The sequence below is a fragment of the Littorina saxatilis genome, linkage group LG12 (genome assembly GCF_037325665.1).
Source record: "Littorina saxatilis isolate snail1 linkage group LG12, US_GU_Lsax_2.0, whole genome shotgun sequence".
Taxonomy (NCBI): Eukaryota; Metazoa; Mollusca; class Gastropoda; order Littorinimorpha; family Littorinidae; genus Littorina; species Littorina saxatilis.
In genome coordinates this window covers 16,156,453-16,179,042 of record NC_090256.1, presented here as the reverse complement: position 1 = coordinate 16,179,042, position 22,590 = coordinate 16,156,453, and the positions used below count along the sequence as shown (strand labels likewise).

The window sequence follows — 22,590 nt, the reverse complement described above, 5'->3', positions numbered from 1 at the left end:
AAAGCATAACATGTGCCCCACATAATTTTTAAGTTTGAAACAGTTATCTTCCATAGTTCAGGGTCAAGGTCACTTCAAAATATGTATACAATCCAACTTTGAAGAGCTCCTGTGACCTTGACCTTGAAGCAAGGTAAACCAAACTGGTATCAAAAGATGGGGCTTACTTTGCCCTATATATCATATATAGGTGAGGTATTCAATCTCAAAAACTTCAGAGAAAATGGGAAAAATGGGAAAAATAGCTGTTTTTTAGGCAACATTTATGGCCCCTGCGACCTTGACCTTGAAGCAAGGTCAAGATGCTAAGTATGTTTTTTGGGGCCTTGTCATCATACACCATCTTGCCAAATTTGGTACTGATAGACTGAATAGTGTCCAAGAAATATCCAACGTTAAAGTTTTCCGGACGGACGTCCGGACGGACGGACGGACGGACGGACGTCCGGACGGACGGACGGACGACTCGGGTGAGTACATAGACTCACTTTTGCTTCGCATGTGAGTCAAAAAACTGCACAATTGAGAAGTACAGCGGTACCTCTCTTTACAACCCCTCTCTTTTACGGGTCCCTCAATATTACGACCGACTTTTCTCTGATGGATTTCTTCTCCTTCTTTGTCTTAGTATTTCTCACCTCCATATTACGTCCAACTCTCTAATACGACATACGACCGTCCATACGTGGACTTATAACGACTTTTCCCAAAATTATCACGGGTTTGGTTTACTCTAACTTGTATTTCCAGTCGAGTCAGTACGCAATACGGACACAAACACGTGTTGAAATCTTGTACATGTACAACATCACTTTGGCACGCAAACGGCTGAAGCCATGGTTTTTCATTTCTAATCCAGGTCATTACTTTATTTTGACTAGATAAAGGTCAGTTGTCAGATATCTGCTTCATTTTGCAAAGAACTGTGCAGGAATTCCTACCTTATAAACAGGCAAAGTTACAGAAACGTCATGAAAGTAATCCGCAGATAGAACCAAAACCGAAAGTTGTGGTGACGTCATGACATTTTGCGATGTGCGTCAGCGAAGCTCGTGCACATGTGGTCTGTCTTGCTAAAAACAATGGCTGACGAACATGGTTTCGAAATCTGGAACTGTTTTTTTGTTTTCCTCGATCCGTGACAGAGTGACACGATATAGAACCACCCGTTCGTTTGAATCAATAAACTCTCCTCAGGCAGTGAAGTTTGAAGGTGTCAGTAGTGTAGTCTCCTAAATTGCTCAACACTGTGGACAGTCCGGAGTGCAGTTATGTCCCGTGAATGAGCGAGTCAAAGTTTCATCGTGAAAACTGACGCTTTTCGCTACAATTTTACATCAGTTTCAACACACTGCCGCGGTTCTTGAGGTCTGCAAAGGCTTACAAGTTTTTGAAACAAGCGTTTGAGACACTTCTTTGTTTTTAACCAAATCTCTGCATGACTATGATTAGAATCTGGTATCGAGATCGATGTGCATGCTTTGGGACCGACTTTCGTTCGACCTCAGCCTGTTTTAATTTGCAAACCCTTAACCCACGAGTAGTTACGGGGCTTCATTAAACAAGCAAGACAACTATGTGTGGGTAAATAATTGAATAGAAAACTGTTTACCATAACCGTTTTAAGGAAAGAATAACATTACTTTGTGGGTGGCATCAATCAAAACGCCCATGTCATTCCTGATCATAGACAGACCCGGACATAAACCAATCCTCCATGTTACGACCCCTCCATATAACGACCGAATTTCGGTTACATTTTCAAAGTCGTTACAGAGAGGTACCACTGTACAAGTAAAATCTGATGTTGCCGAAGCCATGCTTCCAAAAAAACATCAACCAAACCAAAGATTTAGCACAAGAGTCTGTGCAGGTGGCTAGACTTCTTCAGAGTACGCTATTGCTGTTTCGCAAACCTTTTCCCCTTCTGACTTTGTTTTTGTTATCAAACATAACTAATGCTACTGGCTTGACTGCATGTTTTGCAACAACTACCTACCTTAACAAAAATCTCGTTATTTTACGAAAAGACAAAATTCGTAACAATATGTGACCCTCCACCACGAAATGAGTCGCATGTCACCTCGCACGGTTCTGCGCGGTCCGGGGAGTGTCTGGTAACAGTGTGAGGGTCACCTTAGTCACAGGCTTATAACTCAAAACAGTTTTTGCTCTTTTCTAAAGCGGTTTTCACCACTGGATAGAACATAAAAAACTCTGTAGGAAAATGTAAAAATATGAAAACCATGCAAAGGTGACATGTGACTCATTCCGTGGTGGAGGGTCACATATTATCTATTGTGAACCCATTGATTATTTTGAATAAAGCAAAATGCTACACACTGAAGCATAGTAGGGAGCGGGAGTGAATCAAAATACATGTAACTCTCATGGTGAAAGACAGGAGGAACAAGCGTCATCGCATCCTGATTACATGTGGAGATTATGAGCTGGACATAAGACTGAGCAGTAGAAACACTGTCAAGAATTCACCGTCTTCTGATTTTTCAACAGAATGGCTTCGATCTCTAAGCGTGTGTTTCTCTCTGTGTTTGCATGGGCATGTGTGTTTAGGTGTGTATACATACACACATGCACAAATATATGTGCACACACACCAACACACACATGTACATGGGCACATCGAAAAAAAGAGTTTTAGATGGCATGGTCTGCAGGGAAATGGAAGCCATCACACATGCATTCTAATCTATCACAGGTCATTTCAAAAACATCCTTTGCAGAACGTGTCATGTAAGTTTGGGAAATGCAGTTTGAAATTTAAGAGAGAACAATGGCACAAAGATCATACTTGTCCAGTACAGACTCTCTTATCAAGGCGCCTCTTCTTAAAATTCCTCTGACTTTTTCTTCTTCTTTCATGGGCTGTAACTCCCACGTTCACTCATGTTTTTGCAAGAGTGAGTTTTTATGACCGCTTTTACCCCACCATTCAGGCAGCCATACGCCGCTTTCGGGGAAAGCACGCTGGGTATTTTTGTGTTTCTATAACCCACCAAACTCTGAAATGGATTACAGGATCTTTTCCGTGCACACTTGGTTTTGTGCTTGCGTGTAAACATGAAGGGGGAAAAGACACTAGCAGGTCTGCCCATAAGTTGACCTGGGAGATCAGAAAAATCTCCACTCTAAACCCACCAGGCACGGTTCCTCTGACTGACAAGCAAAGGCTTATTCCACAACTCTGTAATGGCGCTAAGGTCACACCAAACACTTGTACAGCACAGCATTATCCCTACAAGTCTACAAGCATCCTCATCACAATATATACATGGGTGAGCTATTCTGTACAAGAGTATGTCTTTGATGGCCCTCGTTTTTCACTTGATAAAAAGATGTACAGACACATGTTGATTTCATGTAGTCATGCAACTACAAAATCAGGGTCATTCTCCAAAGCACGATACCAGTAAAAAACTAAGCAAGCAATATTTTAATATTTAACTGCAAAAACTGCCATAGTTTGATTTACAGTAATTAATTAATACAGTTCCCTTTGGTCTGTAGGGAAAGAATTAGAAGCACCGACTGTTTACGTTCAGTAAATTATGGAAACCAGAGAATGTGACATAAATCAAAGAAATTGTTTGCAAACAAAGAGAACATAGAATACTGTCCAACCTCTGCAGATTTTCGAGGTGTTTAAAAAAAATAAAAAATAAAATATTCACATTTCCATGGCGACCACCTGTCTATGGCGACCACTTTTAGATGGGGTGGTCATTGCAGACAGGTTTGACTGTATCAACTTGAGTATTGATGGCAGGAATTATGCAAGCAGATGCATTCTATTGACTATCTCATATGTTTTATAAGCATTAGTTCAAGGGACTGGAATTTCCTGCAACAATATGGCCCCCAGCTCCGGAGAACAACCCATCTGGGATCATGATGACTATTACATCAGCACTCGCAAGCAAGGATAGGTCACAAAAATGAAACCCTTCTTTACAACTTCCTCTCTGGTTGTATCTGAGAGACAGCCCTAATATTCAGGTTCAGGTGTCCTGTGTCAGTCTGTTACACTTGTTGAATGATGGTGCACACATCTTTTGAACTATTGCAAAACCAAAATACCTATTTTAGTTGTAGTTTTACTGACACCTTTTTGGGGACAATATCTCATGCAGTATTAAAAAAAAAATGTAGACAAAATTAACCTGACCATAATATCTTTCTTTTGGAGCCAAAACTCTCATGGATAAGAATACAGTTTGTGCACACCGCCCACTACTGATTTTCATTGGATACTCTAAATTAACTTGATAGACAAAAGAAAAATGACTGTGCATCTGTCTAAAGCCTCAACAACCACATATCCATAATGGTTCGGATTAAAAGCAAATGATAAGGGGATACACTCATACAGGAAACCATGGACGACCAGATTATTTCGTCTCTCGTAAAGCAGCGGACACGTCACACACTGTGATATTCTCACAGCAAAACACAACTAAACGGTACCACACACCTGTTTACACAAGCACGAAGCCAATTTACACAAATGCCAACAATCTTAAACGAAATGAGGCAGAGCACTATTCAGATATCAAATAACCAAATTGAAGTAAGCGCTCTAAATGCATACGACATGTGTATTGGAGTAAGCGAGAGTTATACGGAACCAATCTCCTGGCACCTGAGAGATTAACAAGCATTGAAATGAACAGATGAAAGTCGCTTGTTCATTTCAATGCTTGTTATTCTCTCAGGTGCCAGGAGATAAGTTCCGTGTAACTCTCATTTACTCCATTACACATGTCGTATGCATTTAGAGCGCTTACTTCCCTTAGGTTATTTGACAAATGCCAACAGTCAATTTTGTGTAAAACTGTATCAACCAAACGCTAAGGGGACAGGTTGATAAGTTATCAAGGGCAAAATGTGGTTCATTCCAACAGATTGTAAATGGTGGAAAACTGAAAACTGTCAAACCTCCAAAGAAAATATCCTCTACCTAACATGCGAATAGAAAAGCCAATTTGAGCTTGCGACAGACTTCAACACACTTCAGCTCCACTGATAAAATACAATCCAGAAACACCTCACTCCTGGGGAATAGATGCAAAACTATCAGCACAATCAAAATGTAAAAATCATACCAAAAACAATAAGAAAATCGTGCTGACTATCTCTAAAGAGACCTTGCTTTCTTTTCTTTTAGCGTGAAGCTACCTGTCAAAGTTCAATAAAAGCTGTGATACTGTAGGCGACTGCTTCATAAGCCAGTGCAGCACTATGCATGTTAGAAGTAGTGGATTTTATTTGCTGCAGGCCTGCGGACAGTAGGCAGTGAATTTTGCAGAGAGGCGACATCCCTCATCAGATACCACTCTCTCGCTTTACACCATTATCTAAATAGACGAATTAGGAAAATAACTCTGTCGGGTTTGTATGGGTTGTGAAGGAGTGAATACCCTTGCTTTTTACTTGGGCAAACATTGGAGGGGCCAATCACTAGAGAGAAGTGTGTTGGAAACACGTGGACTGGAGCATGTGTGAAGTTATTTGTCAGAGGAAAAGCAAGGGTATTCACCCTTTCACAACCTATACAAACCCGACGGAGTTATTTAAAAAAATCGTCTATTGAGCGGCTATCTTACTAAAGCTAAGAGCGGTTTCACTAACGACAACACTGTTGACTACCAAAGGAAAAGTGGCTTGTGCAATCCTGGTCATGTGCTAACTCAGGCGTTACGCCAAATGTTGACGTCAAGTACTGTTCATAGTAAGGCTTGGCTACATAAACTGCTTAAAGCCAAAAATACGTTTAATTGAAGCAGGGTACATTCACAAATGTTAATCAGTGAAACAATAGCGTTAACAATAGCGTCAACAATAACACCACATGCACAAGCTCAACAAAACCAGAGAGAGTCTATCAAACCTGGCGTGGCGAGACCTCCTATAAAAGCAAAAAATGAAATTGTTTCTCTTAGTCTTATACGCATCGCTTGACAATACAGAAACTAAGTGAGAATCAGTGTCAATATAATATATACTCTGTGACGTTATTTTCTCGGTTTGTGCTTTCTTATCCCAAGGCTGAAGTTAACACAAAGACTTAAAAACAAGTATTTGTCACATATACATAAGCAAGTAAACAACAATGCACAAAAGCAGTGTACATGCTTCCGATGCCTGGCGTTTCTAGAAAAAACATCAAAGGCACACAAACAGTGTAGCACAACACTAGCCAAAGCCTTATTTCCCATTTCTGGAAAGAAATGTACTTCAGCATGAAAAAAAGACCCGCCTTATGATAACAAAGATAATTACTAAAACACAGACAAAACCAATATACAAAAAAGCCATTGCTGCAACCATCTTGGAGACATTGTAAGATAAGTCACAGCATGGGTTATGCATGTCTGTTGTGTCTCTCGCTTGTCCACTTTAAAGGCTGCAAGGTGCAAGTTCCTCTCAATGTTTTGTTTTGACCTGAATTAATTTAAACATTCCACAAATGTAACCTTTTTTGTTTTTTGATTCTATACAAGAAACAAGTCGCGTAAGGCAAAATTACTACATTTAGTCAAGCTGTCGAAATCACGGAATGAAACTGAACGCACTGTAGTTTTTCACCAAGGCAGTACAGCTTGGTCAATCCCCGCGAGAAGGAAATCGCTCACCTTCCACGTGCAAAACGCAGTGAAATTAACACGCCAGAATTGCGCGGTAGCGTATTGTGCAAAGCAGGAAAGCGCGCTTTTCTGTATTCTTGTGAACTTTCGAAGCTTGTTTTGAATACAACCTATCATATCTATATGTTTTTGGAATCAGGAAATGATAAAAAATAAGATGAAATCATTTTTCGATCGATTTCGTAAATTTTTATCGTAAGACTAATTGATCTATTTTCGTTAATTGTGACCACATTTTAAGAGTAAACATATGTATATATTTTTAGATTCAGAATATGATGAAGAATACGATGCAATCAATTTTAAATCTGTTTGCGAAAAATCGATTTTAATGACAACTTTAATGAGCAAACTCATTAATGAATTTTTAAGCCTCCAAGCTGAAATGCAATACCAAAGTCCGGGCTTCGTCAAAGATTACTTGACCAAAAATTCAACCAATTTGGTTGAAAAATGAGAGCGTGACAGTGCTGCCTCAACTTTCACGAAAAGCCGGATATGACGTCATCAAAGCTATTTATCAAAAAAATGAAAAAAACGTATGGAGATACCATACTCAGGATCTCTCATGTCAAGTTTCATGAAGATCGGTCCAGTAGTTTTCTCTGAATCGCTCTACACACACACACACACACACACACCCACCCACACACACACACCCACACACATATACCACGACCCTCGTCTTGATTCCCCCCTCTACGTTAAAACATTTAGTCAAAACTTGACTAAATGTAAAACAAGTCGTGTAAGGCGAAAATACAACATTTAGTCAAGCTCAGTTGAACTCACAGAATGAAACTGAACGCAAAGCATTTTTTCCGCAAGGCCGTACACTCGTAGCATCGTCTGTCCACCGCTCGTGGCAAAGGTAGTGAAATTAACAATACAGAAAAGCGCGGTAGCGGTTGCGCTGAGGAGGATAGCCCACTTTTCTATATCTCTATTCTTTTTAACTCTCTGAACGTGTTTTTAATCCAAACATATCATATCTATATGTTTTTGGAATCAGGAACGGACAAGGAATAAGATAAAATTGTTTTTAAATCGATTTCGGAAATTTAATTTTAATCATAATTTTTATATTTTTAATTTTCAGAGCTTGTTTTTAATCCAAATATAACATAATTATATGTTTTTGGAATCAGAAAATGATGAAGAATACGATAAACATAATTTTGAATCGTTTTATAAAAAAAATAATTTTAATTACAATTTTCAGAGTTTTTAATCAATCAATCAATATGAGGCTTATATTGCGCGTATTCCGTGGGTACAGTTCTAAGCGCAGAGATTTATTTTTTTATTTTAATTTTTAATTTTTATTTTCTGCAATTTATATCGAGCACATATTCAAGGCGCAGGGATTTATTTATGCCGTGTGAGATGGAATTTTTTTACACAATACATCACGCATTCACATTGGCCAGCAGATCGCAGCCATTTCGGCGCATATCCTACTTTTCACGGCCTATTATTCCAAGTCACACGGGTATTTTGGAGGACATTTTTATCTATGCCTATACAATTTTGCCAGGAAAGACCCTTTTGTCAATCGTGGGATCTTTAACGTGCACACCCCAATGTAGTGTACACGAAGGGACCTCGGTTTTTCGTCTCATCCGAAAGACTAGCACTTGAACCCACCACCTAGGTTAGGAAAGGGGGGAGAAAATTGCTAACGCCCTGACCCAGGGTCGAACTCGCAACCTCTCGCAAGTGCGTTACCACTCGGCCACCCAGTCCCAGTTTTAATGAACAAAGTCATTTATTAAATTTTAAGCCTCCAAGCTGAAATGCAATACCAAAGTCCGGCCTTCGTCGAAGATTGCTTTGCCAAAATTTTAATCAATTTTATTGAAAAATGAGGGTGTGACAGTGCTACCTCAACTTTTACAAAATGCCGAATATATATATGACGTCATCAAAGACATTTATCGAAAAAATGAAAAAAACGTCTGGGGATATCATACCCAGGAACTCTCATGAAAAATGTCATAAAGATCAGTCTAGTAGTTTACTCTGAATCGCTCTACACACACACACACACACCACGACCCTCGTCTCGATTCCCCCCTCTATGTTAAAACATTTAGTCAAAACTTGACTAAATGTAAAAAGGAATGAAATCAGCCGCAGCCTATGTGTACTTACTGCATTCCTATCTGCGTTCAGGTTGGTGAGATTCTGTCTCATGCTCATAGACATGACGGCCTCGTGTCGAAGTTTCTGTTTGCCGAACGCTACAGCTCCGCTGGTCACCATCACCATTTCTCTCCCTTGGTTCTGCAGCTCTGCCACCTGGTGGTCAAAGCAAAGTCTGGATTGTCTTGACTGGAACCGTGCACCATCTTAATTGCAGAATCTATTATTCTATTTGGTCTTGTATTCTATGGTCTTGTATTCTATGCAGCCTTGTATCACATTTGCCACCAGACGATCACTGTCAAGACCAAGACTCATCTTGTCCAGCACATGGTGAACAAGCAGCACTAACAATTTCACAAATACCCTGCATAAAAGCGCTGTTGCAGCCATACACTTACTCAAGCGCACAAGTTCAAAAGTGAAAAGGTAAAAAAACAAACCCCACCCCAGACTCTTTTGAAAATTGCAAAGGCATACAGTAGTTCAGTCGGTAGTGGCAATTCATAGAAATCAGTTGTTGGTGTTGGCATGGGTTCAACCCCCACATTCGGCGAATGATTTATTTTCCAGAGACAACTTTGAGCAGCCTCTTCTCAGTGTGCGAACATCTTTGTGTGGACCGACCCGTGCACACAATTAAGATCCTAAGTTCCCAGAGAACATCTCAGGGCTTGTAAGCGCGAATGCAGAATTTAAAAAATAAAATAAAATTGGAAAGCGCTGAACTGTATGGCAGTTCGCTTTCCCAAGTGAAAAAGCAGCCCCTAACTCCACGAGGGTAAGCTCAAAGGACAATATGATACCAATACCAAACTACAGACTTGGTTTAAACTTGAGTACTTCCAGGAGCACCTGATATGATACCAATACCAAACTACAGACTTGGTTTAAACTCAAGTACTTCCAGGAGCACCTGATATGATACCAATACCAAATAACAGACTTGGTTTCAATGTGTTTCCAGGAGTACCTGTTCCACAATGGAGGCGAGACGTCCGAGGGCAAGGCCGCACTCATCCTCCCGCGTGATGACCGCACTGCCCAGCTTGACCACCACGCGCTTCACTCGGGTCAGATCGTTGCGCATCTCAAGGGGTGGGGCTGACACCCGGGTGTCCTCCGAGTACAGCCGATGGTTGACCAGCCCCCATGTCTGTGTGGCCGCGGCATGCGGTTGCAGTCGCTGATGGAGAAGGAGGGCGGTGGCTGAGGGGGTGAGACGGCTGCTGGTCACATGACCACCGGACAGTCTGCAGTACACCGCTCGCACACTCAACATGCTGGCTGTTCTGCAAAGGAAAACAGGTGAGCTCAGACATGTCATTTTCCTCAAACACTGTCTTCAGCAGCAACCGCTGACAAAAAAATACATGATTTCTAAGCACCCCCATGTATGATTTTGGATACCGCAGTGGTACCTGTGATGACAGAACATTCTTGGCACCAAACTAAAGCATCCCTACACTGCAGGTGCCCGGTCAAAACTTCGGTCAATATATTATTATATTATACCAAGGACTGGGTGGCCGAGTGGTAACGCACTTGTGCTCGGAAGCGAGAGGTTGCAAGTTCGACCCTGGGTTAGGGCGTTAGCAATTTTCTCCCCCCTTTCCTAACCTAGGTGGTGGGTTCAAGTGCTAGTCTTTCCGATGAGACGAAAAACCGAGGTCCCTTCGTGTACACTACATTGGGGTGTGCACGTTAAAGATCCCACGATTGACAAAAGGATCTTTCCTGGCAAAATTGTATAGGCATAGATAAAAAATGTCCACCAAAATACCCGTGTGACTTGGAATAATAGGCCGTGAAAAGTAGGATATGCGCCAAAATGGCTGCGATCTGCTGGTCGATGTGAATGCGTGATGTATTGTGTAAAAAATTCCATTTCACACGGTATAAATAAATCCCTGCGCCTTGAGTCCGAGTCTGGAGATACCCGCGCGATATAAGACTTCATAATAAATAAATAAATAAATATTATATAAATACCAGAGGACCACTCTGAGTAGGCACACTCAAACGATTACATGTGGGCCTCAACATATGTCTACAAATGAAACTCAAAGCACATGTCAAAATAAGCTGCAGCTTAAATTTCTTCTCCTATGGCTGTATAACAAAAGTCTTATTTTGCCACCCCCCTTTAGACTGTTGGGTCTTACATGCCGGCCTGTGATTGTGTGGCCATGATGCAATGGCGTGTAACCATGCACACCCTGGATCAGTGATCGCGCTAGATATCTTTCAAACCGCTAGATATCTTTCAAACCGGTATGACATCATGAGCTGACCACAATGCTCTCACGAAAATCGAAAATCGGTCAACATGCCAAGGCAACCAGACAAAGGCAAACAATGACTAAATCAATGTTTATCAATGCCATTGACACGCAGACGTATTTTGTGGAATAAATTTGGGTCATTTTTGACCTTTCGACACCAAGCCTCATTAATTTGTTTTCCATGAGACAATGGCAACATTGTATCAACATGACACCTGTCATAACAAGCCATGCAACTCTCTTTCTCTCTCTCTCTTACAGACCATGGATTCTTTATAAAAGATTTTATTTTCCACTCTTTATTTCTACCCCGGTCAAACCAATTAACAATCGGTACGTCTGACCGAGCACCCATTTTGTGATCGGAAATTACCCGTAAACACGATCCCTGTGGATGCCAGGGTCAGGCTGTGCATAGTGCAGCACTTGATCCTTTCAATATATATAACAAGGTGCTGACTTTCGTTTGTGCATTGTTGATGGTGAATGCATGTTAATTTATTTTTAATATACTTTCTTATGTGATAACCAATGTGCTATATTTTCTCAGGACAAAGAACAAATGTTTATTTTGAATGTTTTATGTATGTTATTATTACGGACACAAACGCTCAGCAATGCAATTTCTCTTTTAGAGATTAATAAAGTTATTGTATTGTATTGTATTGTATTGTATTGTATTGTATTGTATCACAGTACTGTGCCACAATTACTGCACACCTTCATATCAATTATCATTCCTTCCCTTGTATAACCTTCAGCTATCCGTACAGTCATTCCTGGTACCCCATGGGACCATATATATGCCTCACAGAGCAGCCATTACTTACTCAGTTACGGCCAGGGAGGAAACACTTCTACACAATTCATTTGTGTGACTGTGTCACCAGTGATCTGATATTTCATCAGCTGTGCATGCTCCCAGCCCATGCTTTGTGTCCCGCCTCCCTGCCCCAACCATTATCTATATGTAGCAAGAGTTTGAGATTCTTCAAACATCATACCAACATAATTGTTCGCTGGTACAATGTACCTTAATAAGTTAATTATTAGACTCAGGTCCTAATTTACTGTTAAGACTGCAAGCTTGAGTCAAAGTCTGTGAAAGTATCTCAGCACTGGATATATTTTGCATACTGGAATTATTCTCTATTTCAATTAAGGGCCGGAGCTACCTTCAAATACACCTTTTTTTTTTCTTCCAAGTCATTTGACCACAACATTCATAAAACAGAACTGTTTGTGTTCGAATTTGGTGTGCTTTTGCTTCAATGTATGTAGAATAATAAATTAATTGTAAATGATCAAAAACAAAATGTGCTCTTAGATTCACTTATTAAAAATTATCAAATCAAATGAAAAATAAAATAAATTATGGATGACAAGATAATTTCAAAACTATTCATTAGAATGATTTGGAATTTTGCAGAAATGTATAAGACATACTAATAGATGTTTTGTTTGAAAGGATTAGCTCTAGGAAGGGCAGTCAAAGAGATACACATTTTCAATGTTTTGAGACATTTTGTACCCACAAAGTCAACATTTAAAAAAACAATATCTAAAAGTTGTTCAAACAAATCAAAGATAAACATCTTACACACTTGTAAGCCAATTTTAGTTCAAATATGGGGAGTAGTTTTGAAATTAGACTGTCATCCATGAAGTAACATGATTCCATTCATCGCTTTTCTTATTTTTTATTTAATAATTTTTGCAAAGTCAATTTAGAAATAATCTTTTATTTTATCATGTATTATTAATTTTCATACATTGCAGCAGGGACCTATATTTATATATGTCTTTGATTGCAGCAAATGCACACCAACTTTTATCGCAAACAATTTTGTTTCAAGAATGTTGTGGTCAAATTAAAAATGATGGTGTATTTTCATGGTAGCTCCTGCCCTTAACCACACAATTGAATTCTTTTAGTATTACTAATTTCTATGATTGACAGATTGTGTTCATGCCAGTTTTACTTTTAGCGTTTGCACTTGGGATTACAGGTAGGACTCCAACAGACAGATACTGAGATAGGTAATCTTGAACTTTGGTGTGTTAAATTCATAGCTCAGAATATCTGCTGGTTTCATGCCTGGACAAGCTCCTGATTTCTGACATCAGCAAGATGTCCTCTTAACCTATGCTTTGTTCTAAACCAAATATTAAGTGTGTCTTCTTCGGTTCCTTTTTCAGACTGTTTCTTTTCCCCCTTCTCTTCCTGTAGGCCTATGCAAAGATGCAGACAACAGAGGTTGAAATTGACAAACCGTCTGTCTCCTCAAAGAATGCTCGACACACGCCTCCACAAAATGTCACAATTGCATCATCCAGATTTGAAGAAATGCAGTGAAAATCATGCCGTTTGTATAAACTTGACAGACAATGACACTTCGTCCTACATACCCACACAGGCAGGCACAACACACTTGCGTTACCTTGAAATGTGCACCACACTGTCTACACAGCCTGAACAGGCTGAAGTTTTCGAAAACAAGCGCTCTGTATTCCGTGTCTGCTTATGACAGTGTTCCAACACAACGGTGTCACTCGATGTCCGCGATCACGCTGATTGGAATGAATGAACCCCCAGCTTTGTTGCGAAGTGAAATATAAGCTTCAGAAGACACGGCTTGCCTCCGTGGTCGCAGCTGCATCGTGTGAAGCGCACTGCAGGGTCAAGGTCATATGCAAAAGAAAGGTCGATGTTTGGTCGATGTTGCGACCCATCTCGTCATCGGCGCTGTTCCGGAAATGACCTGCGCTTTGTTGGAATTCCAACAATGGCCGCCATTGTAGGAATTCCGACTTTGCACTACGCGATTCTGGAAATGTACCGCGCGCATAGTGAGAATACTGCTCTTTCTTTGAATGGACCTTTATGAGACCAGTCTTGCTTTTTTGGGTACATCAGTCCGGAACCCACTGCCATCGTCCTTCAAGCACCTAAAGTTATTAAAAAGTTGTAAAAAAAAGGGCTAAAAAAACACTTTATGTCTAGTAGTTTCTTTCTTTCTTTCTTTTCTTTATTTGGTGTTTAACGTCGTTTTCAACCACGAAGGTTATATCGCGACGGGGAAAGGGGGGGGGGGGGAGATGGGATAGAGCCACTTGTCAATTGTTTCTTGTTCACAAAAGCACTAATCAAAAATTTGCTCCAGGGGCTTGCAACGTAGTACAATGTATTACCTTACTGGGAGAATGCAAGTTTCCAGTACAAAGGACTTAACATTTCTTACATACTGCTTGACTAAAATCTTTACAAAAATTGACTATATTCTATACAAGAAACACTTAACAAGGGTAAAAAGAGAAACAGAATCCGTTAGTCGCCTCTTACGACATGCTGGGGAGCGTCGGGTAAATTCTTCCCCCTAACCCGCGGGGGTTGTCTAGTAGTTCAACGAATATTGATTTACCACAGTAAATATAATGTCAAAGATATGCTGTGCTTTTTATATTCTGAACATATTTGTGTTGTTCCATTTTTACTAGCTTGAACGCATAATAGCCTGCATATTATGCATTTGATTTTGTAAAGAACTACATGTGTAAGCTCATCATCATCCTCATCCTCATCCTCATCCTCATCATCATCATCATCATCATCATCACCATCATCATCATCATCATCATAAACATCATCATCGTCATTATATCATCATTATCATCACATGTTGAACTTTGTCCATCTTTTTTTGGTCGCTATCTTTTTAATTTTCATATTTTATCATTGATTTGTGTGTCTATGCGTCCCAAGGACAGATTGTGAGAAAAGACACAGCCTTAAATCTTAATCCTTGTAAAATAAAGCTCAATTCAATTCAATGCGATGTAAAATGATACAAGTCATGTTGGCCTATAATAATCCTTGTGTGTTAAAATGATCAATGCTTAGTCTTGAAAAAGCAGATGCATTGTATAACACACCAAACCAAACGTTTAAAAAACCCACTTTTGATAACTACGGGCTGGACCAACACTGATCCACGACACATCCTACTCGACCAAAACGGACCAATTGGTCATCCTTTTGAACGTTTCAGATCTTAGATTTATAACAACAAAATTACAACAACAAAAGTGTTTTGATTGTACTCTCACAGTCTCTCAAAATTACCTCCCTTTTAGTGTAGGCTCTTGTCACTGATCCTAATGGCTATTGATACTTAATGTTAAAGTCTGCGCGCTTTTGATCTGACTGATCGTTGCAAAATGTTGATTAAAATGAAAGATTATATCTGACTGTTGTAACCATAAATAACATCTCTACCCTTTGGGATGTGTCTATTCTTGCACTTTCAAGCTTTTTTGTAAAGGCAGATTTGGCTATCTAACGTTGTATACATATACTTGTACTTCACAGTTGCACAAACATTGATTCACTGAGTGGACATCAAGGGCAGAGCAGTTAAGCCAGAGGGGGGAGAGGGGGGGTTACAACCTGGGGTCTAGGGGTTACGGTAGACCTCTTAAATAATTGTGGGGCACATGGGCAGGGCCCCGTTGGCCCCCAAGCTGAAGAGTTTTAGCTATTTTATGAACAATTTATGGCTTATCCTTGATTTTCAACATGATCAACTGGTGTCAGCAGCCACTCATTATTTCTTTTAAAGTTAGTATTAATTTTTTTAATTTTTTTTGACAGCCGGGGAGGGGGGAGGGAGGTGGGGTTCCGGAACTCCTGTAACCCCCCCCCCCCTTATCAGCCCCTGGACATTCTTGTGCATACTGTTTTTGAACCTATTACAAAGTACGAATGTACATGTTAAAGTGTTGTGAAATAAAGTTTAATCTACTCCCTTGCTCATTTCTTTTTATTTGTATTCTCTATGAAGCTTAGCTCATTTTGTCTGTTTAGGTCACAGCAATTATTTTCATTACTGTTCAGTTTGTCATCTGTATGTATCAGTTCAGATGTAAGCATTATTGACTGAACAATGCACATGGGCGGATCCAGGGGGGTTTCCCAGCCTAAAAAAAAAGTAAAAAAAAAAAAAAAAGTAAGAGAAACACTAATTAAAAGAAGAAATAAATAAATTTGAAATTAAAGAAAAAACAAGTCGCGTAAGGCGAAATTACTACATTTAGTCAAGCTGTGAAACTCACAGAATGAAACTGATCACACTGCATTTTTTCACAATGACCGTAGTCCGCCGCTTGTGCATAACGGAGTGAAACTGACGAGCCTGTTCAGCGCGGTAGTGGTTTCGCTGTGCTGCATAGCACGCTTTTCTGTACCTCTCTTCGTTTGAACTTTCTGAGCGTGTTTTTAATCCAAACATATCATATCTATATGTTTTTGGAATCAGGAACCGACAAGGAATAAGATGAAATTGTTTTTAAATCGATTTCGGAAATTTAATTTTGATCATAATTTTTATATTTTTAATTTTCAGAGCTTGTTTTTAAATCCAAATATAACATATTTATATGTTTTTGGAATTAGAAAATAATGTAGAATAAGATGAACGTAAATTTGGATCGTTTTATATAAAAACAAAAATTATTACAATTTTCATATTTTTAATGACCAAAGTCATAAATTAATTTTTAAGCCACCAAGCTGAAATGCAATACCGAAGTCCGGCCTTCGTCGAAGATTGCTTTACAAAAATTTCAATCAATTTGATTGAAAAATGAGGGTGTGACAGTGCCGCCTCAACTTTTACAAAAAGCCGGATATGACGTCATCAAAAGTATTTACTGTATTGAAAAAAACATCCGGGGATATCATTCCCAGGAACTCTCATGTCAAATTTCATAAAGATCGGTCCAGTAGTTTGGTCTGAATCGCTCTACACACACGCACAGACACAGACACACACACACACATACACACATACACCGGCCTCGTCTCGATTCCCCCTCTATGTTAAAACATTTAGTCAAAACTTGACTAAATTTAATGATGGCTCAGATTGCACCAGATTGCTCCATTTTCCTTGATTTTTATCAAATTTGTCCCGGCGGAGCATGCCCCCGGACCCCCCAAGGAGCCGGCCTCTGTCTTCAAAGTGACGGTTTTTGAAAGTAGTTGGCTAATTTGTTAGCTCAGGTTGCACCGAATCGGTCAATTGTCCTAGTTTCGATCCAAATTTGTCTCCTTAACTTTATTTTTTGGAAGGTGTATCAGAGGAAGTTTCTTTGCTCAGATTGAACCAGATTGCTCCTTTTCCTTGCTTTTATCATCATTTTCCGACATAAGCTCGAAAGACAAAAGCTCGAACGACAAAATCTCGAACGACAAATGCTCGAATGGACAAATGCTCGACGCGACAAAAGCTCGACGCGACATATGCTCGAACGACGAATGCTCGAATGGACAAATGCTCGACGCGACAAAAGCTCGACGCGACATATGCTCGAACGACAGATGCTCGAATGGACAAATGCTCGACGCGACAAAAGCTCGACGCGACATATGCTCGAACGACAAATGCTCGAATGGACAAATGCTCGACGCGACAAAAGCTCGACGCGACATATGCTCGAACGACAGATGCTCGAATGGACAAATGCTCGACGCGACAAAAGCTCGACTGACGCGACATATGCTCGAACGACAGAAGCTCGACCGGACTGTAGAATGACGCTGTCAAAACTACTCTGATAACGTCATATCTGAAACTGTCACGGTGATGTTGTTCTAGTTTCGAGCGACAAATTAACTAAATTTGTTTGATATCACGTGGTTGTGGTTGTGGTTGTGGTTGTTGTGGTTGTTGTTAGCACGCTGCTGGATTCCACACACACACACACACACACACAGACACACACACACACACACACACACACCATTACAACAAAAATATTCATCAATAACTTCATTTCATAATATATACTGGGTAAAATGCTAATGCATCTTATACATATGCATCTTATACGATTTTTCAAATGCGATTTCTAGTAAAAATTAGTAAGGGGTAAAATGCAAAGGTAAGACTGGTTAAACTACAAAGTAGCCATCAATACACAGACTCGGTCCCTGTTGGTGTCATTTTTACACACACACACACACACACACACACACACACACACACAGAGTCGTCAAGGACCGGATCATGAGTAGTAGGAAATGTTGTTGGCCATTCCGAAAAGGAACTCCATGAACAGACGCTCTGTGGTGCGCTCCGCGTACTGGCTGACCAGCCGTAGAATGCGATGCTCTTGTCGCTCGTTTTTCTTCCGGCGCTTCTTGCGTTGCTCTCCACAGCGGGCTGCGTGAATTGCCATGTCTGTGTGCGCTTGATCTCCTTTCAGGAATTTGAGAAAGTCCCAGAGATTGGGATGATCTTTGCCAATGATAGACTGGACTCGGCGATGCTAGCCTTCTAGTGCATTTGTGGTTCTTGGTTCATGTTCAATCGTCCTTTCATGAACGCACCACATGGCTGGGTTGAACACAGGGTTTCTCCAAACGAGGCGAAGTGCCGCTTACCTGAACCTTTCCTGATAAACAGTCAATCCCGGGCCAAATCTCTCTCTCTCTCTCTCTCTCTCTCTCTCTCTCTCATTTTAAAATAACACAGACAGGCAAAATAACACCGAGAACGACATTCGAGCTTTTATCGCGTCGAGCTTTGGTTGCGTCGAGCATTTGTCCATTCGAGCATTTGTCGTTCGAGCATATGTCGCGTCGAGCTTTTGTCGCGTCGAGCATTTGTCCATTCGAGCATTTGTCGTTCGAGCATATGTCGCGTCGAGCTTTTGTCGCGTCGAGCATTTGTCCATTCGAGCATCTGTCGTTCGAGCATATGTCGCGTCGAGCTTTTGTCGCGTCGAGCATTTGTCCATTCGAGCATTTGTCGTTCGAGCATATGTCGCGTCGAGCTTTTGTCGCGTCGAGCATTTGTCCATTCGAGCATTTGTCGTTCGAGATTTTGTCGTTCGAGCTTTTGTCGTTCGAGCTTATGTCGGACACCGGGGGGGGGGGGGGGGGGGGGGGGGTCATGCCCTGGGACCCCCTAGGAGGTTCGAACGCTGCGTGCCCTCAACTAAACGCTTTGCGTTGTCGAATTGTCCCTAAAAGAAATTTGGAAACTCCCCCTTAAAAATGCACAAGGAAACGTTCTAGCTCATGTCCTGTGTTCTGTCATACCTGTAGAACTGAGGACACCTTGTGTCACAGTCATCCGAGATGCACCGATTTTTGTCCCAAATGTTTTTAATGGGAGATAACACATGCATGAGCTGATTGTCAGAGAATTGTTACACAGTTGACCCCTCCCTCACCTCATTCCCCCCCCCCCCCCCCACCCCCAAATTTAATACTTCCTCTTTTTAAGACTGTGCTTTTTCATAAACCTTATTCATAACCTGATTTTCTCACTTTATTAAACTTTTTTTGGAGGTTTAAATCAAGTTTTGAAAAAGGTATGCTTTTAGAGCGAGTCGAAGGGTTGCCATTTCTAGAACGAGGCAACTCGTTTCAGAAAATGGGGCGCTTTGTTGGAAATCAAGTGAGATTTACCGAATATTCCAACTCTGCCAACGATTCCTACTCTGAGTGTAACATCGATCTGTCTCGGCACTGCGGGATGAAATGTTATGTTGGGCGCAAAGTAAGAATCCGGGGCAGAGTTCGAATAATCGGGATTTCCCGAAACCTTATTTGATTTCCAACAAAGCGCCGCATTTCCGGAAACGAGCTGCCTCGTTCTAGAACTGGCAACCCTTCGACTGGCACAAAAAAGTATACCCTTTTCACAGGTCATGAATAAGGTATATGAAAAAGCAAGGTCTTATACAGGGGAAGTCTTGAATTGGGGGTGGGGGGGGGGGGGGGGGGGTGGGTACACTGTGTAACAATTCTCTCAGTGACGTACACTCGGCGCATGCAGCTAGCTAGTTGCTGCTGTCTCGATCTATTTTGAACACAATGATTTTTTTTCTCAGACTGAGTAGAGTGTTAGTTTGTTACAACAGGCTGAAATCCTCTTTAATTTGGATCAACATTTTGCAACAATCAATCACATCAATATAGCGCACAGACTTGCACAGAGTCACGTTTCAAGAACCTAGGGGATTACCATGCAGTGACAAGAGCCTACTCAGTAAAGGGACGTAATGCTGTCTCTGCAGTCCAGAGAGACTGTGTGAGTTTAATATGTAATCAGTTAAGACTGAGTAAAAAATTATTACAATCGATAGTTACCAGTGAAAAGTAATATCGAAACACTCTTGTTGTGTTTTTGTTGTAAAATGTAAGATCTGAAACGTTACAAATTACGTACAATTGGTGCGTTTTGGTCGAGTGGGATGGGTCGTTGAACTGTGTTGTTACAGCCCGCCGAAGTTATCAAAAGTGTTTTTGCTTTTTGTAATTCGGTTGGTTTGGTGCGTTATACAAAGCATCTGCTTTTTGAAGACTAAGCATTGATCACTTTAAAACACAAGGATCATCATAGGCCATCAGGACTTGTTTAATTTTACATCGCATTCTAAGAAAGGGCAGATTTCTCACTATGCGCGCGGTACATTTCTAGAATCGCGTAGTGCAAAGTTGGAATTCCTACAATGGCGGCCATTGTTGGAATTCCAACAAAGCGCAGGTCATTTCCGGAAAAGCGCCGATGACGAGATGGGTCCCAACATGTTACAAGCACAGTTACTCTTCCCACGGAAACCAGGGGAATAGTCAAGTTTAGTGTCCATAAAGCTCCCGATGCATTATTCGATATTTCTTCAATTGTTTTTGCCGTGTGTTTGACTTTGATTTGTGCATTCAGTGTACAATAGCGCCTCAGTTGAGCTGTTCAGTTTTGCTGCATCAGATTCAATGCTACCTGTTCACGAGAAGACAGAAAGTGGCACAGTCAGATATCCTGACGGCGAAGCGCACCGATTCAGAACTGGCTAAAAGCGGAGCACACCGCTCACGGTGGTCATGGCGACATGAAACTTGACTGACACTTTGACAGAATATGAAGTTGCATAACATCTGAACAAATTTCTGTAACGATATGTGACAGGGCGACAAGTCACCAATTATAGAGTAAAGTTTTTGTCATTGTCCAATCTAGTGTTTGTAGTTCATGTTGCCGATCGCTTTATGTTTTGTGTCCCATTCATTGTTCTGTAAACTGTAAGTGCTGGGATGCTGACCTGTGCACAGGTGGACCCGTGGAGCGTGTCCATCTTACAACAGCTGCAATCGATTATCGGTCTTTTCAGTTAAAAGCAAGCCCCTAAGCCGACACCTTGTGTCGGAGAGACTAGGTCCGGGGAGCCTGCAGGTGTTGTTACGTGAGCGGGGAAGTTTCAGTCAAGCCGGGAGGTGTGATTTCATTTGATACGGTTGGATAAAGCGTGCCGTCGAGGAGGCTTTGAGGTTTGTCCCTCCCTTGTCTTTAGTTTAACCCGGTGTGACGTTTTCATCTTTCGCCGTGGTGATATTTCGATTCTCGGCCTCGTTGATTTAGTATAAACTCTACACTGAACAAAAAATCACCCTTCGATAGTACTGATGAGCGACCTTGTGTACCTTACATTCATGGGGCCAAATTTGTCCAACCAATTTTTTTTTAATTTAACTTAGAAATTTGATTCATCCTAAAATGTTTCCCTTCTTACTCAAGGGACGTAACTACTCGGTACACGTTTTCGAATAAATCGATTTTGGGGGTGAAATCTATTACATTTCACCACCAATTTTCTTCACATGCAAGAAACTGATATGCTTTTCGTCCATAAATAATTTCACTTCTTAATTTTACCAGGAAACAACATTTCAGTCTTGAGTATATATCGAGGGGGAAATATGTACACAGGCGAAAGATGAAATCGTGACACAGGCAATCTTCTTCTTCTTCTTCTTCTGCGTTCGTGGGCTGAAACTCCCACGTACACTCGTGTTTTTTTCACGAGTGGAATTTTACGTGTATGACCGTTTTTTACCCCGCCATTTAGGCAGCCATACGCCGTTTTTGGAGGAAGCATGCTGGGTATTTTTGTGTTTCTATAACCCACCGAACTCTCACTGGATTTTTTCGTGCTTGCGTGTACACACGGGGGTGTTCGGACACCGAGGAGAGTCTGCACACAAAGTTGACTCTGAGAAATAAATCTCTCGCCGAACGTGGGGACGAACTCACGCTGACAGCGGCCAACTGGATACAAATCCAGCGCGCTACCGACTGAGCTACATCCCCGCCCTACACCGGCAATGAAACACGGAACCGGCTTAGAGTGTCGTGGTTACGGGTGGTTACTAAGAGTTGATTGGATGTCTGTTACCCAAGCTAAAGTTGAATTATGTGTGTACATGCTTGGGTGTGAGAGAGAACTTCGAGAACTCAGTTCGGAAGAGTGTTGACGTATTTTGTTGTGTGCTCCACTAACTCAGGAGATGTAGTCAACTTTGTACGTCAAGTTGTGGCTTGTGGCCACCCGGCTTCGGCTGGGTAGGCGAAGATAAGGAGAGAAGCGAACAGAGGAATAAAGTATGCCATGCCAATATTCTGCTGTTGTCACACTGTCATCTGTTGTGG

At 41.0% G+C, this 22,590-nt stretch overlaps 1 protein-coding gene across 4 annotated transcripts in view; it reads right to left on the bottom strand.

Annotated features, from left to right (window-relative positions):
* The window catches only part of LOC138981354 (delta-1-pyrroline-5-carboxylate synthase-like), a 43,090-nt gene extending 29,310 nt beyond the window's left edge, over positions 1-13,780 (bottom strand). Inside the window, exons 1-4 of one of the 4 annotated variants that reach the window (XM_070354242.1) lie at positions 13,537-13,780; positions 9,784-10,102; positions 8,820-8,966; positions 5,909-5,926 (exon numbers count right to left, since the gene is read on the bottom strand). In XM_070354242.1, the coding sequence (XP_070210343.1) occupies positions 5,909-5,926; positions 8,820-8,966; positions 9,784-10,092 (474 nt within the window). In that variant the 5' untranslated portion in view covers positions 10,093-10,102; positions 13,537-13,780. Of the gene's footprint in view, positions 1-5,908; positions 5,927-8,819; positions 8,967-9,783; positions 10,103-13,368; positions 13,501-13,536 lie in introns of those variants that run through there. The other 3 variants (XM_070354244.1, XM_070354243.1, XM_070354245.1) reach the window with 3 other exon arrangements.
* Between the last annotated feature and the right edge of the window lie 8,810 nt (positions 13,781-22,590).